At 46.4% G+C, this 24844-nt stretch overlaps 2 protein-coding genes across 2 annotated transcripts in view; one reads left to right on the plus strand and one right to left on the minus strand.

Moving 5' to 3' along the window:
- LOC137369107 (membrane protein FAM174A-like) overlaps positions 1 to 24844 on the plus strand; it is a 259893-nt gene that overhangs the window by 204746 nt on the left and 30303 nt on the right. The gene's annotated exons all lie outside the window — the stretch shown is intronic.
- The window catches only part of st8sia4 (ST8 alpha-N-acetyl-neuraminide alpha-2,8-sialyltransferase 4), a 78265-nt gene that overhangs the window by 30217 nt on the left and 23204 nt on the right, over positions 1 to 24844 (minus strand). The window contains exon 4 of the mRNA XM_068029759.1: positions 12042 to 12335. Within this exon, the coding sequence (XP_067885860.1) occupies positions 12042 to 12335 (294 nt within the window). The remainder of the gene's footprint in view (positions 1 to 12041; positions 12336 to 24844) is intronic.

Raw genomic sequence — 24844 nt, forward strand, 5'->3', positions numbered from 1 at the left:
AAAAGCTTTTTGGAACAATAATCTGGGATAAAATTAATGGTCATTTGGAAAAGTATGGATCAATTAAGGAAACCCAGCAGTGATTTATTAAAGGCAAATCATGTTTAACTAACTTGATTGAGTTTTTTGATGAGGTAACAGAGAGGGTTGATAAGGGAACAGAGAGGGTTGATGAGGGTAATACAGTTGATGTGGTGTCTGTGGAATAAAAGGAAATGTGGCAGTGTGGATATAAGGCCAGCTGAGTGACAGGAAACAGAAAGTAGTGGTCTGTGTTCATTTTCAGACTGGAGGAAGGTATACAGTGGTGTTTCCCAGGAGTCAGTCCTAGGACCACTGCTTTACTTGCTATATATTAATAACTTAGACTTGGGTGTACCGGCAACATTTTCAAAAATAGCAGATGACACAAAACTTGGAAGTTTCATGAATAGTGAGGAGGACAGTGATAGACTTCAAGTGGGCATAGACAGGCTGGTGGAATTGGCGGAGATGTGGCAGTTTAAATTTAATACAGGGAAATGCAAAGTGATACATTTTGGTAGGAAGATTGAGGAGAGACAATATAAAATAAAAAGTTCAGTTCAAAAGGGGATGCAGGAACAGAGACACCTGGGGATATATGTGCACAAATCCTTGCACAGCAGGTTGAGAAAGTGGTTAAAAAAGCATATGGAACCAGAGCTTTATAAATAGAGGCATAGGGTACAAAAGCAAGGTGGTTATGATGAACAATTATAAAACACTGGTTCGATCTCAACTGACATATTGTGTCCAATTCTGGGCACCCCACGTTTGGAACGATGTGAAAGCTTAGGAGAAGCTACAGAGATGCTTTCTGTCCAAAGATCTGCAGACCCCACAACTTCTTTCTTGATGCTCCTATTCAAATTGCAATCTATCTATAATGAATAGGGTATTGTACAGCCCAGATGCTTTGTGGAGGTGTGCACACTGCTGACTGTACAGGAGATATAGCTGGTGGAATTTCTGTGGAATTCCACCAGACACTTCTCAAAAGTGGTGATGGGATGGTTGGGGTGGGCAGGTGGGATTCCCCCGGAAAAACATGGTGTCCATACTACAGCTAATGGATGTTGATGTCACTTATGCTGTAAAACAGGAGTGCTATTTTATTTGGATGTTTTACAGACAATAAATTTGACCTGATTCTCACAAGAGGACAGCAGGATCCACTCCTCACAGCAATGCAAATTCAGATCACCGGCAGAGGAAGCAGCTTCATCTGACGCAGTTGACACCTCTGCCTCTCTCTCCTCCTTTAAGATGCTCCTTAAAACCTATCTCTTTGACCAAGCTTAGGGTCACCTGTTTCAATATCTTCTTGTGTGGCTCGGTGTCAAATTTTATTTGAAAACACTCCTATTAAGCACCTCGGTTTTGGCATTATATAAATGCAAGTTGTTGTTTGTTCATCTGAAGTGTGAACAAATAAACAGTTTCCACTGCATTCTGCCAGCACTTCAAGTGTTGAGATCAATAGTGATAAAGTAGGAGCTAGCACATGGAAAGCCTTTTGATCTCAACATCCATTGCAACCCTGCAGGGAGCAATTTATGTGTTTCTGTTTGCATTTTAGTGCAGATTCTTTCAAACAGCCATACTCTTTTATTTTTAATATTGTGGTGTTCAGAGTTTGAATGTGTTCTTGAACACATATTCAATGATTTTCCCTTTTTGATAATTCTTTTTGCCTTTTCCTTTAGCACTCTTGAATGCTATTGGAGAAAGGTTCACAATATAACTTCCTTTAGTTTCTTGGTATCCTTCAAGCTTCCTGTAAAACTTGCAAAGTAAGCTGGGGCTGTAATCTTATATTTGTTGTACATTGTTGCTAAGAATTTAAAAGTACATGTGTTTAGGAACTATCAATGTGAAGATCTAAATTAGTAATGTGCTACTTTATTAGCTAAAGAACATTCTTACCATCTATCTTTCATTCACTCGAATTCCATTTTGGTAGACCTGCCATGGTGGTGTTCATGGGTAGTCTGTGACCTGGAGTGTGGTTTCATGTGTTTATTCTGGTCTGACTTAAGTCAAAACACATCAGTGGTTTGTTCTAATGTAATGGCTCTACTGAAGGACTAATAATCCAGAGAAAGTGAGAGTTCAGATCCCACCATGACAGTTTGAGAATTTGATTTCAGCTATACAAAATCTGGAGATAAAAAGCTGGTGTCAGTAAAAGTGGCCTTGAAGCTATCAGATTGTCGCAAAGCCCAACTGATTCACTAATGTCCTTTAGGGAAGGAAACCTGCCATCCTTACCTGGTCTGGCCCAGATGTGACTCTAGTCTGACATCAATGTGGTTGACTCCTACAAAAGCAAAATACTGTGGATGCTGGAAATCTGAAATAAAAACAAAATACTGGAAATACTCAGCAGGTCAGTCAGCATCCTGAGAAACTTTCATCAGGATTTCTGATGTAAGGTCCATTGAACTGGAACATTGGACTGGATTTAGCTCCCCCCTAGGTATCAGGTTCTGTGGAGGTTGGGTGGGGGGGGGGGGTGCGTGAAGGGGCATGAAGATTCCTGAGGATGAGGGCTGCCACGCATCCTGATGCTGGGAGGGCCAGACCTGATATTACTGGCGCAGCAAGGCCTCGTGGAGCCCCCCCACCCCACCCCCGCCGCTCGGCCATGTGACCTCTTTTGAATATTTAAATAAATTACAATGAATGAATTAATGATACTTACGTCGCTGCCTGATTGTCCTGCGGCGATCTTTGGCCTGGTGGCCGGCACTCTTGCACCTTCGGATCCCCGTCCTGGGAAATGAGGCATCACACTGGTGGGGAGGGGGCAGGTGGTAAGTTTATCAGTGCGGGGGGTGGTGAACGGGGTCAAGTTAACATCATGGGTGTAGGGGATGGTGGGAAGAGTTGGAGTTGAAAGTTTGTGCAGTTTGGGCGGGATGGTCAGATTGTAAAGGTAAATGTTTTGGGGAGGGGTGGGGAAGGGCAAATAATTAATTTAATGTTTATTGGGGGTTGCGGATAGAAGCGGGGAAAAGAAATGTGTTTATTTTTATTCACTTTATCTTTAAATATTTAAGTTTCCCGGTAGGGCAGAGGCAGCTGATGGCATTGCCGGGGATGGACAGCTTGCCCCCTTCATGTGATCAGGGAAGGGTGGCATGCTCCGGTTATTTAAATGAGCCGCCGCACAGAAGATTGCGGTGCATCAGCGACTTGAGTGGGCCGTTTTTTTTGCCCACCGCGGCACAGAAGATTCAGCCCGATAACTCTGTTTCTCTTTCCACAATGCTGACAGACTGGCTGAGTATTTCCAGCACTTTCTAATTGGCTCTTATCTACCCACTGAAGTGGTCCAGCATGCCATTCAGTTGTATCGCCATCATCTCAGGTGAACTAAGGATGGGCAATAAATAAATCTTGGTCTTGCAAGCGATGCTCACATCCCAAGAATGAATTTTAAACAAACCTGACTGATATTAGGTGGGACAATAGAATAACGGTAACATTCATGGACTAGTAATCCAAAAGCCCGAACTAACGCTCTGGAGACTGGGTTCAAATCCACCACGTTTGCTGGGGGAATTTAAATTTTATTAATTCATAAATTTGGAATTAAAAGTTAGTCTCAGTAATGGTGACCACTAAACTTCCAATTGTTGTAAAAAAACAATTGGTTTACTAATGGTCATCAGGACAGGAAACATGCTGTCCTTACTCAGTCTGGCCTGCACGTGACTCCAGACCCACAGCAATGTGGTTAACTCTTAACTGCCCTCTGAAATGGCCTAGCAAATCGCTACAGAGAAAAAGCACTGTGGGTGTGCCTATACCACATGGACCGCAGCAGTTCAAGAAGGCAGCTCACCACCTCTTTCTTAAGGGCAGTTAGGGATGGGCAATAAATGCTGGTCTTGCCAGTGACATTCACATCCCAAAAACAAATTTAAAAATTTGAAAGATACAGGTCTCGCAGATAGAATTTACCTCCCACTTTAGAAAACTTGCTTAAACATGTAACTTTGCCTTGTCTCCCTCTAAAAACCTATTATTTTAGTCATTTATATTATAAAAAATTTATGATCTATTTCTTACAGTGGGTTTGCTTATTTGTATTCTCCCCTCCTTGAACCTCAGATGGTTCAAGATGGCTCCTGGGCTGGAAGCTCCCTAGGAAGCTCCCTTGCTGTTCAACTCTATCCATGGCCATCTGCTCCCATCCCTAACGTTTTCTCCCCCAATCTGCCCTCTTAAACTGTTTAAATTCCCCTGGCTCTTTAAATCAGTTCATTTTAGCCCTATCTAAAAGTTAACAGTTAGTTTAGTGTATTTTACCTGGGCCCACTGCCCTCCCCCAGCCACACCTGCTCTTTGTTTTCTCAATGAAATTGATCCGGATGAAACTGACGAGCACAGCTGCCGATACTTCAATCTCCGATCCTGCTGTCTTCACAGTCCAGAGTGTCTGCAGCCACGGCATGCGGTAAGTCCATTGAGGTGAAGAAGGAGCTGCGGGACCCGAGAGAAGTCCTGTGAAAAGGTGCCCCGAACACCCAAAACATCCACGAACGGCCCCCCCGGCCGCAACTTCAAAGCGCCCGCGGGAGATGGCTCGGAGAGCATCTGCAGCGCACTGTCGGCAATGCTGCATGCCTTTATTTAAACCACTGCAAAAAAAAAACCCTTAGCAAATGTAATCACCTCTAAGTCTGCCAAATGATGCTTCACCTCCCGAAGGACGTGGATGAGCTTTCCGGACGTCGATGGTGGGCACTGAGGAAATGGCTTATTACCTGCACCAGATTCCACCCCCCCTCCCCCCCCCCTTTACCCCCCTTCCACCCCCCCCACCCCCGTCCCCTTCCCTGCTCCACCCTCTCAGCTCACCCCCTCACAACCCCGTCCCAGCCCGCCCCCCCCTCGCACCATCTTCACCCCGCACCCCCTTCCCCTGCACCCCCCCCCCACCCCCTCCCTCTACCCCTCCCCCTTGCATCCCCTCCTCCCACCGGCACCATCCTACACCTGTGTAGGGGCCCCAACAACCCCACTGCCTTGTGGGCGTCTCGGGAGAGACCAAGGCTAAGGGAGTAAACCCTAACAGAAAATCCGGAGCGGAACCCCGTAGGCGGTCATGTGTCACCTTTGGCATGTTTCCGGCAGTTCCTGCAGCCATACTGGTGCCAAACGTCGTGTCCTGCACTCCTTTGGACCCCACCAGAAAGGCCGAGAGGGGGGTTTTGACGACTGGGCAACTCTCAACCTCCATAAATTTGCCCAGGCATGCGCCATGGAGAGGTCACTCCATAGTTGCCTCACAGCGACTGAAACAACACGGAAGGCAGCAGTTACGGGTTATAAGTCCAGATAAATTGGCGTAGAAACTGGGCGCCACGGGTTGCCTTTGTCGGTTGGAGAGGTCATTGCACCTCACTGGACAGCTACCGCCCGCCTCAAACCGGGCAGTCCCCGGTCAATAAGGTTCTGTCCCGCCACAGTCTGCCTGCTTCAATGGGTGCTTGGAGCTCAGGGTCATTGCCCGAAAGGTGGACTGATACACCGCACCAAACAACATGAAAAAAGGAAAGAAGGTACCAGCCCTTCGCTTTGCAAGCTGGAACGTCAGAACTATGTGTCCTGGCCTGTCGGAAGACCTTACACAAATCAACGATTCTCGGAAGACCGCCATCATTAACAACGAGCTCAGTAGATTCAATGTGGACATTGCAGCACTTCAGGAGACTCGCCTCCCCGCGAGTGGCTCTCTAGCAGAGCAAGACTACACCTTCTTCTGGCAGGGCAGGGATCCTGAAGAACCAAGACAGCATGGAGTGAGCTTCGCCATCAGAAACTCCTTGCTCAGCATGATAGAGCCTCCCTCAAATGGCTCGGAACGCATACTGTCCATCCGACTGCTCACCACCTCTGGTCCAGTACACCTACTCAGCATCTATGCTCCAACACTCTGCCCCGCACCTGAAGCTAAAGACCAGTTCTATGAACAACTCCATAACATCATTAGCAGCATCCCCAACACCGAACACCTATTCCTGCTGGGGGACTTTAATGCCAGGGTTGGGGCCGACCATGACTCATGGCCCTCCTGCCTTGGGCGCTATGGCGTTGGAAGGATGAATGAGAACGGGCAGAGACTGCTTGAGTTGTGTACCTATCATAACCTCTGCATCACCAACTCGTTCTTTCACACTAAACCCTGTCACCAGGTTTCATGGAGGCACCCAAGATCACGTCGTTGGCACCAGCTAGACCTCATTGTCACAAGGCGAGCCGCCTTAAACAGTGTTCAAATCACACGCAGCTTCCACAGTGCGGACTGCGACACCGACCACTCCCTGGTGTGCAGCAAGGTTAGACTCAGACCAAAGAAGTTGCATCATTCCAAGCAGAAGGGCCACCCGCGCATCAACACGAGCAGAATTTCTCACCCACAGCTGTTACAAAAATTTCTAAATTCACTTGTAACAGCCCTTCAAAACACTCCCACAGGGGATGCTGAGACCAAGTGGGCCCACATCAGAGACGCCATCTATGAGTCAGCTTTGACCACCTACGGCAAAAGTGCGAAGAGAAATGCAGACTGGTTTCAATCTCATAATGAAGAGCTGGAACCTGTCATAGCCGCTAAGCGCATTGCACTTTTGAACTACAAGAAAGCCCCCAGCGATTTAACATCCGCAGCACTTAAAGCAGCCAGAAGTACTGCACAAAGAACAGCTAGGCGTTGCGCAAACGACTACTGGCAACACCTATGCAGCCATATTCAGCGGGCCTCAGACACCGGAAACATCAGAGGAATGTATGATGGCATGAAGAGAGCTCTTGGGCCAACCATCAAGAAGATCACCCCCCTCAAATCTAAATCGGGGGACATAATCACTGACCAACGCAAACAGATGGACCACTGGGTTGAGCACTACCTAGAACTGTACTCCAGGGAGAATGCTGTCACTGAGACTGCCCTCAATGCAGCCCAGCCTCTACCAGTCATGGATGAGCTGGACATACAGCCAACCAAATCGGAACTCAGTGATGCCATTGATTCCCTAGCCAGTGGAAAAGCCCCTGGGAAGGACAGCATTACCCCTGAAATAATCAAGAGTGCCAAGCCTGCTATACTCTCAGCACTACATGAACTGCTATGCCTGTGCTGGGACGAGGGAGCAGTACCCCAGGACATGCGCGATGCCAACATCATCACCCTCTATAAAAACAAAGGTGACCGCGGTGACTGCAACAACTACCGTGGAATCTCCCTGCTCAGCATAGTGGGGAAAGTCTTTGCTCGAGTCGCTCTGAACAGGCTCCAGAAGCTGGCCGAGCGCGTCTACCCTGAGGCACAGTGTGGCTTTCGTGCAGAGAGATCGACTATTGACATGCTGTTCTCCCTTCGTCAGATACAGGAGAAATGCCGTGAACAACAGATGCCCCTCTACATTGCTTTCATTGATCTCACCAAAGCCTTTGACCTCGTCAGCAGACGTGGTCTCTTCAGACTACTAGAAAAGATCGGATGTCCACCAAAGCTACTAAGTATCATCACCTCATTCCATGACAATATGAAAGGCACAATTCAACATGGTGGCTCCTCATCAGAGCCCTTTCCTATCCTGAGTGGTGTGAAACAGGGCTGTGTTCTCGCACCCACACTTTTTGGGATTTTCTTCTCCCTGCTGCTTTCACATGCGTTCAAATCCTCTGAAGAAGGAATTTTCCTCCACACAAGATCAGGGGGCAGGTTGTTCAACCTTGCCCGTCTAAGAGCGAAGTCCAAAGTACGGAAAGTCCTCATCAGAGAACTCCTCTTTGCTGACGATGCTGCTTTAACATCTCACACTGAAGAATGCCTGCAGAGTCTCATCGACAGGTTTGCGTCTGCCTGCAATGAATTTGGCCTAACCATCAGCCTCAAGAAAACGAACATCATGGGGCAGGATGTCAGAAATGCTCCATCCATCAATATTGGCGACCACGCTCTGGAAGTGGTTCAAGAGTTCACCTACCTAGGCTCAACTATCACCAGTAACCTGTCTCTAGATGCAGAAATCAACAAGCGCATGGGTAAGGCTTCCACTGCTATGTCCAGACTGGCCAAGAGAGTGTGGGAAAATGGCGCACTGACACGGAACACAAAAGTCCGAGTGTATCAGGCCTGTGTCCTCAGTACCTTGCTCTACGGCAGCGAGGCCTGGACAACGTATGCCAGCCAAGAGCGACGTCTCAATTCATTCCATCTTCGCTGCCTTCGGAGAATACTTGGCATCAGGTGGCAGGACTATATCTCCAACACAGAAGTCCTTGAAGCGGCCAACACCCCCAGCTTATACACACTACTGAGTCAGCGGCGCTTGAGATGGCTTGGCCATGTGAGCCGCATGGAAGATGGCAGGATCCCCAAAGACACATTGTACAGCGAGCTCGCCACTGGTATCAGACCCACCGGCCGTCCATGTCTCCGTTATAAAGACGTCTGCAAACGCGACATGAAATCGTGTGACATTGATCACAAGTCGTGGGAGTCAGTTGCCAGCATTCGCCAGAGCTGGCGGGCAGCCATAAAGACAGGGCTAAATTGTGGCGAGTCGAAGAGACTTAGTAGTTGGCAGGAAAAAAGACAGAGGCGCAAGGGGAGAGCCAACTGTGCAACAGCCCCAACAAACAAATTTCTCTGCAGCACCTGTGGAAGAGCCTGTCACTCCAGAATTGGCCTTTATAGCCACTCCAGGCGCTGCTTCACAAACCACTGACCACCTCCAGGCGCATATCCATTGTCTCTCGAGATAAGGAGGCCCAAAAGAATTCTCCCCTCCTTCTTTCCAAAAACATTTTTCTCAGTTATTTGCATGATACAAAATATATTTTTTATAGCATCATAGCGTGGTTACAGCATAGAAGGATGCAATTAGGCCCTTCAAATTCATGCTGGCTCTCCGCAACAGCAACTCGGCTAGTCCTACTTCCTTACCCTATCCCCATAGAAATTCAGATAATTATCCAATTCCTTTTTGAAAGTCAGGATTGAATCTGCCTCCACCACACTCTCAGGCAGTGCATTCCAGATCTTAACCACTCACTGCGTAAAAATAATTTTTACTCATGTCGCCTTTGGCTCTTTCGCTATTCACCTTGAATCAGTGACCTCTGGTTCTCAACCCTTCTGCCAATAGGAACAGTTTCTCCCCATCTGCCTTGTCCAGACCCCTCATCATTTTGATCACCTCTATCAAATATCCTCTTAATCTTCTCTTCTTCAAGGAGAACAGCCTTGTACAGCATGGCTACCCAACCCGAACCCAATGGGACCCAATGACATGTGTTGGGATCGGGTTGGGTCGGGTCGCTCTTTCGGGTCCGGCATTCAGGCTCGGGTCAGGTTGTTTAGTTACAGTTTTTTTAAGCTTGTGCAGATAAGTAACAAAGTAAAAAACGGAAGCTAGGTTAACTGATGGTCGGGTCGTGCACGGGAAAAAAATGAAAGGACTCGGGTCGGGTCGGGCTTGGGTCGGATGTGATTCTGTCGGGCTTGATTTGCAGACCCGAGCCGGTCTTTATCAGCTTGTCCAATCTATCCATGTAACTGAAGTTCCTCATCCCTGGAACCATTATCGTAAATCTTTTCTGCCCCCTCTCCAATGCCTTCACATCCTTCATAAAGTGTCCAGAATTGGACACAAAACTACAGTTGATGCTGAACCAGTGTTTTATAAAGGTTCACCATAACTTTCTTGCTTTTGTACTCTTTGCCTCTATTTATAAAGCTCAGGATCCCACATACCTCCTTAACCACTTTCCCAACTTGCTCTGCCACCTTCAGTGGTATGTGACCATTTACCCCCAGCTCCCTCTGCTCCTGCACCCCCTTTAGAATTGTACTCTTTATTTTTTATTGCCTCTCCTCATTCTTTCTCCCAAAATGTATCACTTCACACTTCCTAATATGAAATTTCATCTGCCAAGTGTCTGCCCATTCCACCAGCCTGTCTATGTCCTCTTAAAGTCTATTACTTTCCTCCTCACAATTGACTATACTTCCAAGTTTTGTGTCATCTGCAAATTTTGAAATTGTGCCCTTATATACCCAAGTCTAGGTCATTAATATAGATTAAGAATATCAGTGGTCTTAGAATTGACCCTAGGAAACCTCACTGTATACCTTCTTCCAGTCTGAAAACAACCATTCACCACTACTCTCTGTTTCCTATCATTCGGTCAACTTTGTATCCATACTGCCACTGTCTCTTTTATGCCATGAGCTTTGACTTTGCTGAAAAGCCTGTAGCACCTTTTCAAATGCCTTTTGGAAGTCCATGTACACCACATCAACTGCATTACCTTCATCAACCCTCTCTGCTGCCTCATCAAAATACTCAATCACATTAGTTAAACACAACTTGCCTTTGTCAGGACAATCGTTGAAGAGCCTTGATCATAACTACATAGCTATGTTATTAGGAAAATGCATAGAATGATTACAAAGCACCATTCATGCATGGTCTGACATTAAACTTACAGCTGAGCAGTTAACATTTTATATCACCCAGTTCATTCATAAATACTGTAAAAAGAGAAAATATATTCCACTCGAGTTGCCTCAATGTCCCTAAAGATCGTAAAAGGAAGATTTCTGCCTATTTACTAGATTCCATATTGTCACATATTACAGTGCTTTAAGTTTTAGAGGCAGTCTGGGATTGGAAGTTTTGTACAGAAGTCTCCCTCATCAAATATCATGACTCTCTTCAATTGTGGAATGAAAACCGTGGGTTGAGTGAAGGAAACCTGCTTAACTCAGCAGTTTTAAAGCATAAAACATGATAACAAGAGATCACTGAGAGAGATCAGTAAGCACGTAGGTATCTCCCGTCATCACATTATGGGATTTGGGGGGAATTTTGTCCACCATACTTCCTCTTGAAACCAAAAGATTATCAAAATGACTTTCTTTTAACATATCAATTCTTAAAAAAATTGGTTGATAGACAAAACAATTACCTGGAACAGTGAGGCCCATATAAACTATTTGTGAATTTATTTATATGAGTAATAGAACAAAATGTTCCAAGACCATTTGCCACTGAGGGGTGACCACACAATCAGCTTGAATGCCCCTGCAATTTTCCAATAAAGCACCTGCAATGTGTAAGATCCACTGGTGAAGTGCGATTGCTGAAATGTTCTCAAAAGGCAGCCTGATGTACAATAAACAATTTGTCACTCCCAATGAGCCAATCATCCTCTCTGTACAGCAGTCTTATTTACTTAATATTCTTTAAAATGGGAATATGATATTTGTTACTTATACAGCAATTGTTTTAATGACAATAGAGATTATTTACAGATCTAAGTCCATTACTAACCCATATATCTTCATGGAGGCACTCATCAGACAAAGGGTTGAACGGCTAATAACTTTTCAGTAGTAATCTTCTAACTTGCACTGCCTTTGAATGTCGCTGATAAATGAGTTTATGGTTGGGAAAGATTTCAATTGCAGAAAGTTTAAATTATGTTATCAATCATAAGTCCTTTGTACACTACTTCACTGAGAATGGATTCATTTTTGCACACTGTTCAAAATAATGACAGATTCCAATTAGATTTTCCTTCATGACATCTATTCTTTATCTCATTCAGTTTTAGGAAGGTTACACACTGACCCTTATGGATTCAAGCACTTTACATAGATGCTGATTTGTTTGAATGGAGGTGATATATTGTTTATATTGCCCAAGTCAGGCAGGCTTATGTGGCAAAAAGTTTGCAAGATCCCACCCCTCATTAATCCAGTTAGTTTTTTTATCTAATTATTTGGGTTAAAGTAGGGTGGGATCCAAGAAAATATTTGACATTTAAAAAAAATCTAAGCATTTGAATTAAAGTTGAACTCACATTAACAACTGAGTGTTTAAGGTTTCTGGTCCAAAGTCATACACCCCTAATCAGCATATGTTCAACTTGCTGTCTGCTTCATGATCCAAGATTTATATCTAACCTAGTCTTAGCCATGGAGAGATACTTACCCTCGGACAGCATGTATGAGTCGCAGGGATGGATAGGCTGTCTGAATGCTCAGTCTGTTCTTCAGAATCAACTCATTTACATATTCAACGTGTTTTTCTCCACCTTTAACCATGAACGCGGGGATCCACAGAACACTGTCATTCAACACTGCCAGTCTGTCGACAAATTTCTCTCTGTCTGTCTCACTCCGAAGACTTCCAAAAGCTCTTTGCACAACTGATGGATTCATAGTGACAAAATCAGATTTGAGTCCAACATCATCAGTGTATTCCATAAGGGGCGCAAGGTTACACCTACAACAAATAAAACAGTTTTTACATAAGATTTTGTTTCCAATTAACATATTTATTAGCATTTAGAAATAAATTACAGACTATGGAAATGAAAAAACAATTCAAGCAACCAATATTCATACATACGAGTTCTATTATATTTTGTACCTATATTAATAATCTACAAAAGACAATGGGCTAGAAATTGGTTTGCCCTGATTTTTGGGAGCAGGGGCAACCGTAATTCATTACCTGTCTGCACTGGTTGGGAACGAGGTGGGAGCACGTAAAATTTGTGAACCCACCTCATTTCTGATTATAGTGTGGTCACAAGCAGCTCCCGTGTTTAGCTGGTCTCCACACCACAGGGGTATTGTTCTGAAGAAATCACGTGCTGCAGGCAGTCTTCCCTTTTTAAAGTCCAGTCCCTATAAATGGGAAGCTGCAGTAATGCACTGAAGACTGCAGGATAATCACATTAGAGCACTGAGGGAGAAGGAGGATGACACACCAGGCCAGGAAATGGCTCCCCGCATTAGTGTTTCTGCCTTGGATGCACGGGTCAGAGAGGTGGAGGCCAGGAATGAGGCCATGCTTCTGTTGGTCGGGACAGGAATGAGTCTCCAAAGGGAACAGGAGCACATAACAAGGGTGGTTAATGTCCAGAGTGTGACATGCAGGACATGGCAGCATTGCCAGTGAAAGTTTAAATACCTCACTTGGATTGTCAAGGTTAGCATATGCATCTCACATCCCATACCCACCACACCCCTCTCAAACTGCTCAATACACCACAACCCCATCACTCATCCAGCAGCAAACCCTGATACTCAGAACTCATCCCTAACATCTTTCCACTACAGTTAACCCACACACACCTTCCAATCATGCCAGGTGCACACACACTTCTACACACCTTTGCAAATCTACAGTTATTCAGCTATAGCAGGCACAGTACCTAACCACACTGACACACAATCACTGACATTCTGCCCTCTCTCTTGCTGGAGAAGGTGGTCCACAACAGGAGAGAGACCAACAGGACTGGCGGAGGGCCAGCATATACCTCAACGCCCTGTAGGAGATGGTCCCCAGAATTATCGGCAGCAATGCCACAGAGCTATTAGCACCTGGCACTGCTGAGGTCATACAGGATGATGGTAAGTTGCTGCCTTATGCATCTTCTCCACTCACTGCACATCCTCATCCTGAAAGGTGGCATGAAATGGGAACAACAGATGGAGTGACTGTGAAGCTCCTGCTTTCCTCCTCACCTGCCCTTCTCTCACCCCTATACTTCCCTTATGCTTTTGTGAGTTCAGATAGTCAAGAACTGTCACCTGATCAGCACCTGAAGCCACATGAGGAAGCACAAGAGCAATACCAGACCTCTGAGCAAGAAGCACCATCACCTGACCTCACATTTGTAGTGACCAGCTCAGATACTGGCACTCTGCGTACCTTAGAGGCTAGTTTAGAGTTGGGATTTGCAAGTGGTGAGTCACCGGGGATGATGCAGCTTGGCCGGGGGGATGGGTCAGTTCTGTATGGACTCCCTGGAGGGTGACGCCTCAGATAAATTCTGCTGCTCTTCTGCAGGGACTCAGATGAGGACCTCATTGGGGCAGCTGATGATAATGTACATTGAGATGCTTGGTGAATTGGGAGGCCTGCCAAATAGCCTCCAGTCACCGGCTAGCAGCATGGAAGAGTCCAGCTCCAATGTGGCACAGGGAACTGCACAGAGCTTGCAGCCCATCCTTTCCACCATTGACATGATAGGCACCTCCATGGCAGCGCTGCCAGACTGACCCATGATGGAGCATCTGCCAGCCGCTTTCTCAGCTTCCACTGCAGCAAAAGCAGAGGCCTCCTGAAGTATCAGTGCTGTAGTGAAAGCTCAGACAAAAGTCATGAGATCCCTGGCTGCTGCCATCCAGGCACAGACAGCTGCCATTGTGGTTGTAAATCTCAGTGGTCAAAGAGGCATGCAGGCTCTCAAGGGTGTCCAACAATCTCTACTTCAGCAGATCACAAGAATTACTGAAAACCACCCCCTGAGGGAGTGGCAGTGGCACCATGGAGCAAGAACCTGCTGTCATTTCTCAGCGTTTCTGCTCCCACAACTGACACTCTGCCAGTGCCCTTGCTGTTGCCTGTCAGCCAGCCAGTCCAGACTCTTGCCACCAATGCCGAGGTGGCGCAGTCTGAAGCCGTGCCCTCACAACCCAGAGCTGCTTGAGGGCACTCTGCAAGGCCGTCTGCTGTTTCCCCCAGTGAAGGTCAGCAGCCTTCCAGCAGCCATGCTGCAGCCACTGGGACAGGACAGGATAGAAGCACTAGGACAAGCAAAGGCACCCACAAGACTGGCAATAAGGGGATGCACAAAGGTCATTTTTTTCTTGTATTATTGATGTATTGCTGAATAAAATTGTTGAGTGAAGGTCTTTTACTCTTGGCCTTAATTGAATGATGTTGGCCAAGGGGACTTTGTGATGGAGAGTCTGAAATGGATGTACTGTAAGAGAATGGTGGGTCCATGTTGGGGGTGGGGAAGTTACTTTCAACTGAAGAAAAAGCCTCACAATGTGGTCCCTCTCGCTCTGTCCAGTTGCATGTGATGGATGTGATTTCCTCCCGGCCTCCTCCTCCTACTTCTGAGGTGGCCTCCAGATCCCACGAAGAAGTGACTGGGCCCTCATAATTGTGAGGTTTTGGAGGACGCAGCACACCACCATAAACATGGACACCCTCTCAGGCATGTACTGCAGAGATTCCCCCCTCCCCCCACCCTCCCCCCCACGAGTAATCCAAGCATCAAAATGTTTTGCTTTAGGAGACCGATAGCTAGCTCGACGGTGTTGCAAGTGGCTCCATGATCTCACTGAAGGCCGTCTGACCTTGCATACTGAAAGTGGTCCTGAGCCATGTGTGGAAGGGGTAGCTCTTGTCACCAAGCAGCCATCCTGCATTGTGTCTTGCAGGGCCGAAGACGGTGGGAACTGCTGACTGTCGCAGGATAAAAGCATCATGAGTGCTGTCAGGAGAGCAGACATTCATCAAGATGAATTTCTTGGTGTGGTCACACTCCAACTGCACACTGACTGAACGGTTGCCCATGCGGTTCAGGTATCACTCCCCATTGACATGGGTGGGGAGGGGGGGGGGGTGTCCCGCAGAGCCACGTGTGTCCCGTCAATGGCACTCTGTACCAACGGAAAGCACGCTATCCTGGCAAACCTACGTGCCCTTTCATCCTGGTCTTTCCTCCTCAGGAAGAAGAGGATAAAATTCCCTCTCCTTCTCTATAGTGCCTCTGTCAACTCCCTCATATTTCAATCTATGGTGATATGTGAGACATTGCTGATGCTGGTGTAAAATGTAAGAGCAAACGTGACCTTCACAACCACTGGGAGGGTTGTCCTTGCCCTAGTGTGAGGCTCCATGTCTTCGTGAAGGAGGTGGCACAACTCTGTTACTACCTCCTTTGTGAAGGGTAACCTCCTCAGGCACTGCTCCTGGCTCATTGCTACATAGGAGTGGTTATCCCGGAAGACACTATTTGGGACAGCCCTCATTCTCCTCCCGCCTTGCAAAAGTTCCCCTCTCTATCTCCTGCTGTGCATGTCCTGCACATGTTTCACAGCAAGTGGCATTGCAACTACTGCCCGCATACCTATGGAAGGCAATGCTATTTTCTGCCTTCAAATTTTGCCTGAGCACAAGTAACTCAAAAGTACCTCAGCTGCAACTTGTTGAATGGTCCCAAACTTCCTCCTTGCCCCCTGCAAAGCTGTCACCAATGGTGCGCCGTGGACTTGGCTCTGGCTGCACTTCCCAGAGGTACCATCACCCTCCTCAGTATTCAGAACTAAATACCAGTTAGAGAATGAGATGCACTCAGGGGACTCCTGCACTATCTGCCCAGTCCAGCTTGACTGTTGTGCAGGCAGCCAATTCTCTTCCCAACCCATCCCTAGGAATCTTCCCCAGCAGCAGGAATGTGTCAAAGTGCCGTCCCCATGCAGCTATTTCCCTGGCCCCCCCACCCCCACCAACGCCGTCGCCATGGGAAAACCCAGCCCAAAGTACTCATGAAGAACAATGCCCATGTCTTTCGCCTGGACACACAAGTTACCTTTTTGGTCTCTAATTGGCCCTACTCTTTCCCCAGTTATCTTCTCTTTATGTATTTATAAAGCATCTTTGGGTTTTCCTTGATTTTACTTGGTAATAGTTTTTCATGCCCTCTCTTTGCTTTCCTAATTTCCTTTTTAGTTTCACCCCTGCACTTTCTATACTCCTCTAGACTTTCTGCAGTACTGAGCTTTCTATTAAGCTTTCTTTTTGCCTTATCCTACTCAGTATGCTCTTTGACATCGGGGGGAGTTGGGGGGCGGGAGGGGGGGGGGGTTAGATTTGGGCGGCCCACCCTTTTTCTTTGTGGGAACATATTGTTCGTAATCCTCTTTAGTTCCTCCTTGAATCCGTCCCACTGCTTTGATACTGATTTACCTTTAAGTAGCTGTTTCCAGTCCACTTCTGCTAAATCACATCTCAGCTTAGTAAAATTGGCCTTCCCCAGTTTCAAACTTTTACTCTTGATCTATCTTTATCCCTTTCCATAACTTCCCTGGTGCCAGGGTCAAGGATGTCACTGAGTGGCTGCTGAGCATCCTGAAGGGGGAGGGTGAACAGCCAGCAGTCGTGGTCCACCGGAACCAACAACGTAGGTAGAAAGAGGGATGTGGTCCTGCAGTCAGAATTTAGGGAGCTAGGTAAGAAATTAGCAAGCAGGACTTCAAAAGTAGTCATCTCCAGATTACTCCCAGTGCCACGCGCAAGTGAGTATAGAAATAGAAGGATAAGACAGATGAATGCTTGGCTGGAAAAATGGTACAGGTGGGAGAGCTTTAGATTCCTGGGACATTGGGACCGGCTCTGGAGGAGATGGGACCAGTACAGGCCGGATGGGTTGCATCTGAACAGAGCTGGGATTGAGTTCCTTGTGGGACATTTTGCTAGTGCTGTTGGGGAAGGTTTAAACTAGTTTGGCAGGTGGATGGGGACCTGACGGTCGACTCGGTTGGGACAAAATCAGAAATGAAAATGGAAGGCAGAAAATTAATGGATGAGTCTGGAAGACAGAGGTTATAAAATAAAAGTTTGGCAGTGCTCAAGGGTATCTATTTCAATGCAAGGAGTATAGCAAATAAAGCAGATGAGTTGAGGACACTGATAGACATGTGGCAGTATGATGATATAGCTATTACAGAAACGTGGCTTAAGGAGGGACAGGAATGGCAGTGCAGCGGTCCTGATTATAGGATTTTTCAACGCGATAGGGAGGGGGATAAGAAAGGAGGGGGAGTGGCAATTTTGGTCAAGGAAACAATTATAGCTGTGTGGAGGGATGACATGTTGGAAGGCTCATCAAATGAGGCCATATGAATTGAGCTAAGGAAGAAAAAAGGGGCAATCACATTGCTGGGAGTGTACTTTCGACACCCAAACAGTCAGAGGGAGATAGAAGAGCAGATATATAGGCAAATATCTGAGAAGTGCAAGAACGATAGGGAAATAATAGGGGATTTTAACTACCCCAATATTAACTGGGATAGTTTTAGTGTGAAAGGAATTGAGGGAGCAGAATTCTTGAAGTGCATTCAGGAGAACTTTTTTGCCCAGTATGTAGCAAGACCAACAAGAGAGGGCGCAGTTTTAGACTTGGTTTTAGGAAAAGAAGATAGATAGGTGGAAGGAGTGCTAATGGGAGAGCATTTTGGTGGTATTATTCATAATTCAGTCAGTTTTAACATAATTATGGAAAAGGACAGAGAAGAACAGGAGTTAGAGTTCTGAATTGGGGCAAGGCCAATTTTACTAAAATGAGGAGTGATTGAGCGAAACTGGACTGGAACAGCTACTTGAAGGTAAATCAGTGTCAGAACAATGGGAGGCATTCAAAGGGGAGATTCAAGGGACTCAGACTAAAAATGTTCCCACAAAGAAAAAGGGTGAGACGGCCAAATCTAGAGCTTACAGGGTAAGATAAGCTTTTCTTTTCTGCCTTATGTCCGACACCAAGAGCTCAATACTACAGGTGGGCGGCACAGTGGTTAGCACTGCAGCCTCACAGCTCCAGCGACCCGGGTTCAATTCTGGGTACTGTCTGTGCAGAGTTTGCAAGTTCTCCCTGTGACCGCATGGGTTTTCGCCGGGTGCTCCAGTTTCCTCCCACAGCCAAAGACTTGCAGGTTGATAGGTAAATTGGCCATTATAAATTGCCCCTATAGGTAGGGGAATGGAAGGAAGGTGGGGATGTGGTAGGAATATGGGATTAATGTAGGATTAGTATAAATGTGTGGTTGATGGTCGGCACAGACTTGGTGGGCCGAAGGGCCTGTTTCAGTGCTGTATCTCTAAATAAAATAAAAATAAAATAAAATACTCTGTTTAAAAAGAGTGGAAGGGATAGCCTGAGTAATTACAGGCTGGTCAGCCTAACCTCAGTGGTGGGCAAATAATTTGAAAAATATAAGTATAAATCGTCATTAATCGTATGGATTAATCAAGGACAGTCAGCATAGATTTGTTAAGGGAAGGTCTTGTCTGATTAATTTGTTAAAATTTTTTGAAAAAGTAACTAGGAGGGTCAGTAAGGATAGTGCGTTTGATGTAGTTTACCTGGATTTTAGCAAGGTTTTTGACAAGTACCACATAGCAGACTGCTCAGAAAATTAAAAGGTCATGGGATCCAAGAGAAAGTGGCAAGTTGGATCCAAAATTGGTTCAGTGGCAGGAAGCAAAGGGTAATGGTTGACAGGTGTTTTTGTGACTGGAAGGCAGTTTCCAGTGGGATTCTGAAGGGTTCAGTACTGGGTCCCTTGCTGTACATGGTATATATCAATGATTTAGTATTAAACGTACAGGGTATTATTAAGAAGTTTACTGATGATATGGAAATTGGCCGTGTGGTTGATAGTGAGAAAGAATGCTGCAGACTGCAGGAAGATATCAATGGACTGGTTAGGTGGGCAGAAAAATGGCAAATGGAATTCAATCTGGAGAAGTATGAGGTAATGCAATTAAGGGAATGCACAATAAATGTTATGATTCTGAGAAGTGTAGAGGAACAGAGGGATCTTGGAGTGCAGGTCCACAGAACCCTGAAAGGTATCGGAAAAGGCAGATAAGGTAGTCAAGAAGGCATACAGGATACTTTCCTTTATTGGCCGAGGCCTAGAGTATAAGAGCAGGGAAGTTATGCTCAAACTTTGGGTAGCCCACACAAAGGGTACTTTCATCAGTCATTTGTCTAGACAAGGATAGTCTCAGTTCCTGTTAAGAAAGGAAACTGTGGTGTAAAGTTTTTTTTTAGAAGTCATGCAAGATATCACAAAAATTCCAGTGGCCATGTGTGCTTAAGTTGGATCCAAAAGTGCCATTTTTTTGGTAGTGCCCAAGCCACTATTCCACTGGAATCGAAAAACATTGCAGCAGCTGGGACCAACTCATCAGGAATCAGAATCAGCTGGGCCAGTGCCACAACAGGAGATGCTTTGGCCATATTACCAAAGACAGGTTTAGATGCTTCTGTGTATTCTGTCCAGCAGTGATGATAAAACAGTAAGAAGCAAACTCTTTCCATGCAGGAAAAAACAGAGAGCGACAGCTAATAAATGGAGAAAATAACTTAGAACCACAGCCCAGACATGTGATAAATTTCTAGATATTAAAGGCATCAAGGGATATGGGGATAGTGCAGGAAAATGGTGTTTGAGGTAGAAGATCAGCCATGATCTAGTTGAATGGCGGACCAGGCTCCAGGGGCCAAATGGCCTACTCCTGCTCCTATTTCCTATGTTCTTCATAGCACAGCAGCGAAGGTCACCTTATCCACATGGCAATCCATGGCATGCAGCTCTTGAGAATAGCATCACTATGCATTCCATCTCTTACTGCCTGGGGATGACACATAATTCTACCCATTTCTGGAGGCTCAACAAATGAGTTAGACTGTCACTGAATGGCTTCTGAAAATCCAAGTAAATTATACCTGCTGGATTGCCCTCATCCATTCTTCAGTTAAGTGTCAGCTGTGGCTCAGTTGGTAGCACTCTGGTCTCTGAGTCATAAGGTTGTGGATCTAAGTCCCAATCAAGACTGATACTCCAGTGCAGTACTGAGGGAGTGCTACATGGTTAAAGGTGCCATCTTTCGGATGAGACGGTAAACCGAGGTTCCGAGCACAAAGATTACAGTTGTTGGAGGCCAATCATTGCATCCCCAGCACATTGATGTAGGAGCTCCTCAGGACGGCATCCTAGGCCCAATTATTGTCATCAGTGATCTTCCCTCCATCATAAGGTCAGAAATGGGGGCAGCTCACTGATGATTGTAGCATTCAGCTTCATTTGCAATTCTTCAGATAATGAGGCAGCCTGTTCCCGCATGAAGCAAGACCTGGGCAACATTCAGGCTTGACCTGTCAATTGTCAAGTAGCATTCACACCACATAAGTGGCTGGCAATGACCATCGTTAAAAGGGAAAACTTAATCACCTCCTCTTGTTATTCAATAGCATTACCATCACCAAATTCCCCACCATCAACACCACTGACCAGAAACTCACCTGTACCAGCCACATAAGTAATGTGACTACAAGTGCAGGTCAGAGATTGTGTATTCTATGGTTAGTGACTCACTTCCTAACTCTCCAAAGCTTTCCCACCACCTACAGGACACAATTCCGAGGCTTGTTGAGCTCCCGACATCGGGCTCTGTGGGAGGGGGTGCCAGAAGATCACAGCGGCTGTCACAGAGCCCGACACCGGGTTTGCTGGGCCTGATCTTCCCGGCAGCAGCAAGGCTCCATGGCAGACCCTCTGCCGCTCGGCGACGGGACCCGACTTTATATATTGAAACCAATTTTATGCATATATTTAAATCCATTTCCCCACGATCTTTCAATCGGATCCGGATCTTCAGTGCGATAGGCAGCACTCATGTGGGATAAGATGGGATCAACTCTGCATTTTTAGTGCAGGGAGTAAGGGATGACCTCTGCACTTTTACAGTTTGGAGGGAAAGGTGACGAGAGGTCAACTCTGCTCTTTTTGTAGCTGGGGGGAGAAGGAGACAACTCTGCAATTTCAGTGTATTGGCAGGGGCGGGGAGGGGGGGGGGGAAATGTGCCTAACATTTACTTTTAGTGTAGTGGGCCGGGGGGGGTGGGGGAAACGGGGCAAGATTGCATTCTCTGAGCAGGGCTGGCAACCCGTTAAAAATGGCACCAGCCCCTGCGCAGAGACTGCAGATGCCGCTCATGGCGTCGCCGAGGCTGTCCCCCACCACATATGTATATGAGGCGCTGCGCTCAAGAGCACTTAAGGCGCTGCGGGCCACCATTTGTTTGCCTGCCACAGCTCCCGGCGGCAGGAAAATAAAATCCAGCCCCAGGAGTATGATGGAATACTCTCCAATTGCCTGGAGGGGTGCAACTGAAACAACACTCAAGAAGCTCAACACCAGCCAAGACAGAACAGTCCACTTGCTTGGCAGTCCAACCCCCAGCTTAAACACTCACTCCCTCCACCAGCAGTATACAATGGCTGCACTGTGTACTATCTCTAGGAAGCACTGCAGCAAGCTGTCAAGGCTTCCACAGCAGCAACTTCCAAACCCATGAATTTCACCAGCTAGAAGAACAAGGGCAACAGGTGTATGAGAACACCATCAACGCCATGTCACACACCATCCTGACTTTGACACTTTTTTGCTCCAGAACTTGCCGCACCCCTAGCCAAGCTGTTCCAGTACAGCTACAACACTGGCATCTACCCGGCAATGTGGAAAATTGCCCAGGTATGTCCTGTACACAAAAAGCGGGACAAGTCTGAAACATTTGCAACAATCTTCAGCCAGAAGTGCCGAGTTGATGATCCATCTCGGCCTCCTCCTGAAGTCCCCAGCATCACAGATGCCAGACTTCAGCCAATTCGATTCACTCCGCATGATATCAAGAAATGACTGAAGGCACTGGAGACTGCAAAAGCTATGGGCCCTGACAATATTCCGGCAGCAGTACTGAAGACCTGTGCTCCAGAACTTGCCGCGCCCATAGCCAAGCTGTTCCAGTAAAGCTACAACACTGGCATCTACCCTGAATTGTGGAAAATTGCCCAGGTATGTCCTGTACACAAACAGCAAGAGAAGTCCAACCTGGCCAATTACCGCCCCATCAGCCTACTCTCAATCATCAGTAAAGTGATGGAAGGTGTCATCAACAGTGCCATCAAGCAGCACTTGCTTAGCAATAACCTGCTCAGTGATGCTCAGTTTGGGTTCCGCCAGGGCCACTCAGCTCCTGACCTCATTACAGCCTTGGTTCAAACATGGACAAAAGAGCTGAACTCAAGAGGTGAGGTGAGAGTGACGGCCCTTGACATCAAGGCAGCATTTGACCGAGTATGGCATCAAGGAGCCCCAGCAAATCTGAGGTCAGTGGGAATCAGGGGGAAAGCCCTCCGCTGGCTGGAGTCATACCTAGCGCAAAGGAAGTTGGTTGTGATTGTTGGAGGTCAATCATCTGAGCTCCAGGACATCATTGCAGGAATTACTCAGGGTAGTGTCCTAGGCCCAACCATCTTCAGCTGCTTCATCAATGACCTTCCTTCAATCATAAGGTCAGAAGTGGGGATGTTCGCTGATGATTGCACAATGTTCAGCACCATTCGTGACTCCTCAGATACTGAAGCAGTTCATGTAAAAATGCCGCAAGACCTGGACAATATCCAGGGTTGGGCAGATAAGTGGCAAGTAACATTCGCGCCACACAAGTGCCAGGCAATGACCATCTCCAACAAGAGAGAATCTAACCATCTCCCCTTGACATTCAACGGCATTACCATCGCTGCATCCCCCACTATCAACATCCTAGGGGCTACCATTGACCAGAAACTGAACTGGAGTAGCCATATAAATACCGTGGCTACAAGAGCAGGTCAGAGGCGAGGAATCCTGAGGCAAGTAACTCACCTCCTGACTCCCCAAAGCCTGTCCACCATCTACAAGGCACAAGTCAGGAGCTCAACACCATCCAGGACACAGCAGCCCGCTTGATTGGCACCCCATCTGCAAACATTCACTACCTCCACCACCGACACACAGTGGCAGCAGTGTGTACCATCTACAAGATGCACTGCAGCAATGCACCAAGGCTCCTTAGACAGCACCTTACAAACCCGTGACCTCTACCAACTAGAAGGATAAGGGCAGCAAATACATGGGAACACCACCACCTGCAAGTTCCCCTCCAAGTCACACACCACCCTGACTTGGAACTATATCGCCGTTCCTTCACTGTCGCTGGGTCAAAATCCTGGAACTCCCTTCCTAACAGCACTGTGGGTGTACCTACCCCACATGGACTGCAGCGGTTCAAGAAGGCATCTCACCACCACCTTCTCAAGGGCAATTAGGGATGGGCAATAAATGCTGGCCTGGCCAGCGACACCCACATCCCGTGAATGAATAAAAAGAAAAGCTCTGCAATCTCTCACCATTTAGATAATATGCTTTTTTTCATTCTTCCTGCCAAAATGGACAATTTCACATTTACTCACATTATACTCCATTTGTCAAATCTTTGCCCACTCACTTAAGCTATCTATATCCCTTTGTAGCCTCCTTATGTCCTCTTCACAACTTACTTTCCTACCTATCTTTGTGTCATTCGAGATCACTGCAAGTTGTACAGTAGAGAGATGAGCAGTGCATGCCTAACATGACTCTAAATAGCAGCAGCTTAAACCAAATTTGGAGAAGAGATGAGTTAATGATGACTAAATTATTATCATTAATACATTTCCAATTTCAAATTATAACAGACTGAACCACTGCTTTGAATGTTAACACAATTGTATGAATCACAATTCCTGTGTTCTTGAGTGTTGTTGGAGCTGCACCCATCCAGGCAAGTGGAGAGTATTCCATCACACTCCTGACTTGTGCCTTGTAGATTGTGGACAGGCTTTGGGGAGTCAGGAGGTGAGTTACTCGCCTCAGGATTCCTAGCCTCTGACCTGCTCTTGTAGCCATGGTATTTATATGGCTACTCCAGTTCAGTTTTCGGTCAATGGTAGCCCCTAGGATGTTGATAGTGGGGGATTCAGCGATGGTAATGCCGTTGAATGTTTTTCAGATTATATTATTTTCCTCACCTCCTTGAGTTTATCCATTACTCTTTAATAGTAAAATTCTGCCGGATTTCTGACAATGTAATTCTTGGTATATTTCTGAATATATTCGAGTATATTTTAATCTATTAGGAGGAGATGCAAGATTAATATGAATGATAGCTTCCTATCTATTATATCCTTTATAGAAACAGCTTTCCTTTATGCACTGCCTAGATAACTGGAGTGATATCTAGTATTCCCCAAGTGAGGCATTATACAGACTAATTGGTAGTTCCCCATTACCCGTGAGTGACTAAGTACATCGGGCAATAGTCTAGTCTGGCACCA

This window comes from Heterodontus francisci, chromosome 4, assembly GCF_036365525.1.
Source record: "Heterodontus francisci isolate sHetFra1 chromosome 4, sHetFra1.hap1, whole genome shotgun sequence".
NCBI classification, from domain to species: Eukaryota; Metazoa; Chordata; class Chondrichthyes; order Heterodontiformes; family Heterodontidae; genus Heterodontus; species Heterodontus francisci.